The sequence below is a fragment of the Dipteris shenzhenensis genome, chromosome 13 (genome assembly GCF_047967505.1).
Source record: "Dipteris shenzhenensis isolate YYH24624 ecotype China chromosome 13, Dip_SZ_1.0, whole genome shotgun sequence".
In the NCBI taxonomy this organism is placed as follows: domain Eukaryota; kingdom Viridiplantae; phylum Streptophyta; class Polypodiopsida; order Gleicheniales; family Dipteridaceae; genus Dipteris; species Dipteris shenzhenensis.
The window spans coordinates 25200492-25204439 of NC_141608.1; the positions used below are offsets into that span (position 1 = coordinate 25200492).

Consider the following 3948-nt stretch of genomic DNA (forward strand, 5'->3'; position numbering starts at 1 on the left):
TGTAGCCCCATTTTTTACGGGAAGAACAAATCATAGCCAAAGAGAGAGATGATGTTTCACATGCTTGGACTCTAAGCAATAAGATTGCTGAAGTTCCAAGAGTTCCAACCATATGGCTTGGCTTGGTAGGTTCAGAATTGTGAAAACTACAAAGATCTGGCTTTCAAATTCAAGCATCATGCCACTTAGATATCCAAATTGATAGCACAAATGTTGGGATACCATCAGCCTACACTCCTGTCAGCACACCTAATTCATCTCATCATAAAATGAAACGACGCTCAAGTATCTCTAAGGCTTGCTCTAACCAATCAATTACTCCTTGCACATGAGAGCTACATTAAACATCAGATTAGTGTGGCATGTGCATGAGGATGAGGGATTTGGGTTACAAGCTTTGATTCTGCCATGACTAGGAATACATATATTGTGCATATATGCAATGAGCCATCCTTCACCTGAGGACTTCAATAATCATGACATGTGGCACATTTGTTCGATGCAAGCACATGTACTTTATTTACCTTCATGTCTTAGGGCTGGATACGAACTACAAACCACGTTTAACATCATTGGAGATGTTCCAGGTTTGAAGATCACCTAGGTTGTGTGTTAGTCATTATTCAAAATGACGACATCATTTGATGCAATTTAGACTTCTTGACATAGTTTTGTAGTACATGCCCAGAATAGCAGAGAACTGAATATTTTGTTTTAGCCCCATTTTGACTAGCCATGTAGCTCCTTTCTTTAATTACATGATCACTTTTGTTAATGTGAGATTAAGTCCTTTGTGATATTTGCATCTAACCACTGAAGATAATTGCTTATGGGTACAACATTATTTCAACTTAGACCTTGACTGGGAATACATATATTGTGCGTATATGCAATGAACCATCCTTCACCTTCGAGGACTTCAGTAATCATGACACGTGGTGCATTTGTTCCATGCAAGCACATGTACTTCACTTACCTTCATGTCTTAGGGCTGAATACAAACTACATAACCATACACAAACCACCTTTAACATCATAGGAGACATTCCAAGTTTGAAGATCACCTAGGTTGTGTTAGTCATTATTCAAAGTGACGACATCATTTGATGCAATTTAGACTTCTTGACATAGTTTTGCAGTACATGCCCAGAAAAGCGGAGAACTGAGGATTTTGTTTTAGCCCTGTTTTCACTAGCCATGTAGCTCCTTTCTTTAATTACATGATCACTTTTGTTAATGTGAGATCAAGTCCTTTGTGCTATTTGCATCTAACCACTGAAGATAAGTGCTTATGGTCACAACATTATTTCAACTTAGACCCAAGAACTCTACTCATAGGTGAGGGTGCATATGTCAACTACAAATTTCTATTCTTTTATCTAACAATTAGTTTTCTAGACAACTTAGAAAGTTTTCTTTGCTTCTAAAACCTCCCAATACTTGTCTATTATGATGTTCTTGTTAGTTTTTATTTTTCATCCATTATCATCTTTTGCTTCAGACTCAATCATCTTTTAGTTTGATTGCATCCTCATCTTTGCTCCACTAGCGCAACTTCTCCTCTTGACATGTGTATACAAGAAGTTGTCATCTCTTAAGTCTTGACTACCATTATTTCCCCCTTTGGATTAGCATTTATTATGTTATAAGCTCAAATCTTGACACCCCATCAAATTGTTATGAGTATTACTTCCACAAAACCATAAAAGAATGTGAACATGTATTCAAGGAAGAAAACTTTAAGATTATAGATACCAAAATGAGTAAAATACGTGATAATCCTTTTACATTCAAATGCACCATGAGCATGTTAGCTTCTTGGAAAATCCCATATCATTGATTCCTATAGTATCAGTCTTGCACTCCTTTCGTTCTGACATATCACCTCAACAATACTATCGTAAATCATATGAAAGCTCCTAATGATTGATTCAAAACATATCATTAGATATACTATTCAATGCAACAATTCTATCATGAAGTCCTATCTTCTCTCAATCTAGAGATCACTCATTTAAAAACGACTACTCCAAGACACACATGGCCTCTTTGGATCTAGAGACGACCCCTTACACTAGTTAATATGTTCTCATCTAAGCTAAAACCTAAGTTGAAAACAAAACGAATATTCATCTTCGTATGCCCTTGTTAGTATGCAAATATGTGTGAAAACAAGCAAGTACAAGTCCTCTTGAGGACTCCCTTAGTTTTTGCTAAATGCAAATGATCTACCCTAGTTTTCCTACAAACCATTTTTAGTCTATTCTTTTTGGCTTTTTTGATCTTGGGCAAGCCTTATGAATGATTAAAAATCATTCACCTTGTTTACAAAAGTCTAAGTAGAGGGCTATCTTGGAAGGCAGTGCTAACAAAAATTTATATTGATCTCTTGTTCTCTACTAAGTTAAACACATTATGAACCGCATCACGATATGAATGGTCAGTCATTTGTCACTATAAGACCTTGGGCAGCTTGACTTTAGCAGCTGAGAAGCCGTGAGTCGGGACTTCATCTTGCTTATTGAGCATCCTTCTCAATTCGTTCTGGAGCGCTTCATCTTGCACCCTCTGAATGAATAGCCTTTCAAATCTCTCGTTTGAAGGTAGTAATATGGACGATAGCTTATAGTTACGCTCCAGCAAACCCTTTTCCTTCATTCTAGCCATGACAGTGAATCTAGGCTTCAAACGCTTCTCCACACTGTGGCACAATACAGTTGGGAAGCTGGCGATCTCGCTCAGATCACGTTTCCATACATTGAGCAAATAATCAATTTTTTTGGCCAAATTCTCTTCTGGACAAGAAATTGCGGTAGGCGCCCGTAAAATGATGCCGGTAACCTGTTCGCGGGTAAATCCACGGGCTAATAGCGAGTCGACTCGGGACTGTATCAACTTAGGGGTCAAGCACGAGAGTGCGAAAAAAGAAGTATAGAACCGAGACGAGTTTGGGTTCAGGCCCAGCGTTTCAAAGTATTCTAGCTTCTGGGCGACGTTTTCCAAAGTTAGACTAAAGACTGAGGGACGTTGGACCATGTACCTGCAAATAGCTTCCCTGGAAAGGCCTCTCTGCTTCTCGAAAAGCTCAAAAACGGCCTGTACACGCTTTCCGGGGTCAACAGTGAGTATGTGGGGATGCCTGGAGAGAATCTTTGCGAAATCTTCTTCACTGATTCCGATAGATAGCAGCGAAGAAATCCGCTCTTGGAGAGTCTCCGACTTGAAAGAAAGCACACGTCCGCAGGTGTGGAAGGGAATTCCGACTCGGTCGAGGAAGGCGATTTTGCGCTGAAGGCTAGGAGTGGGTTTGCTGAGAAGTTGGGGGTGGGAGCAGACGACGTGGGGGCCAAGGAGGCGGATTTTGGAAGCGAGGTTGGAGAGGGAGGAGGAGGAGAAGAAGGGGAGGGCGTAGGGAGAGAGGACGCGTTGGAGGAGGAGGGGAGGAGGGAGGCCAGAGGAGGCGAGGAGTTGGAGCTTCAAGGGGAGGTCTGGGGGAGAAGATCTAGTCGTCTTCTTCTTCTTCTTGTTACTACTAATGCTTGAAGGAGGAGGAAGAGGAGGAGTAGAGGGAGGGACTTGAGGAGAAGATAAGGGTGGTGGACTTGAGCTTCTTGTTGAGATGCAACACCACCAAGAAGCCATCCTTCCTCCCAACACACCTACTACATCCTTAGCCCCCCTTGTGTATAGTTCACCCTCCTTCCTCTTTGTAAGGCCATCCGTCCCGGCTCACACTGTCCCACCCGGCACACATGCATCCGCCCAATAGCATCCTGCTTCCTCTTCCTATTCTTCTTCTTCTGTGAAACCCTCATCCCCATCACCCATATCATCGTCGGAAGGTAACTATGAATCCTTCACGCTGTTCGTATCTCCTTGCTCCTTGTTGCTCTTACATTTGATGCCGACGTCAGTAAGGGAAGGGGCACATGAGAAATACTATTTCCT

The 3948-nt window shown here is 41.5% G+C and overlaps 1 protein-coding gene across 1 annotated transcript; it reads right to left on the bottom strand.

Moving 5' to 3' along the window:
* Nucleotides 1-2150: 2150 nt before the first annotated feature.
* LOC147895213 (transcription termination factor MTEF1, chloroplastic-like) lies at nt 2151-3669 on the bottom strand. The gene has a single exon (XM_087383875.1). The coding sequence runs from the start codon at nt 3640-3642 to the stop codon at nt 2455-2457; it is 1188 nt and encodes a 395-aa protein (XP_087240001.1). The 5' UTR covers nt 3643-3669; the 3' UTR covers nt 2151-2454.
* Between the last annotated feature and the right edge of the window lie 279 nt (nt 3670-3948).

What these genes read in the sequence shown, in the direction of transcription:
- LOC147895213 (XM_087383875.1), bottom strand. Translation starts at nt 3,642, where the DNA reads ATGGCTTCTTGGTGGTGTTGCATCTCAACAAGAAGCTCAAGTCCACCA.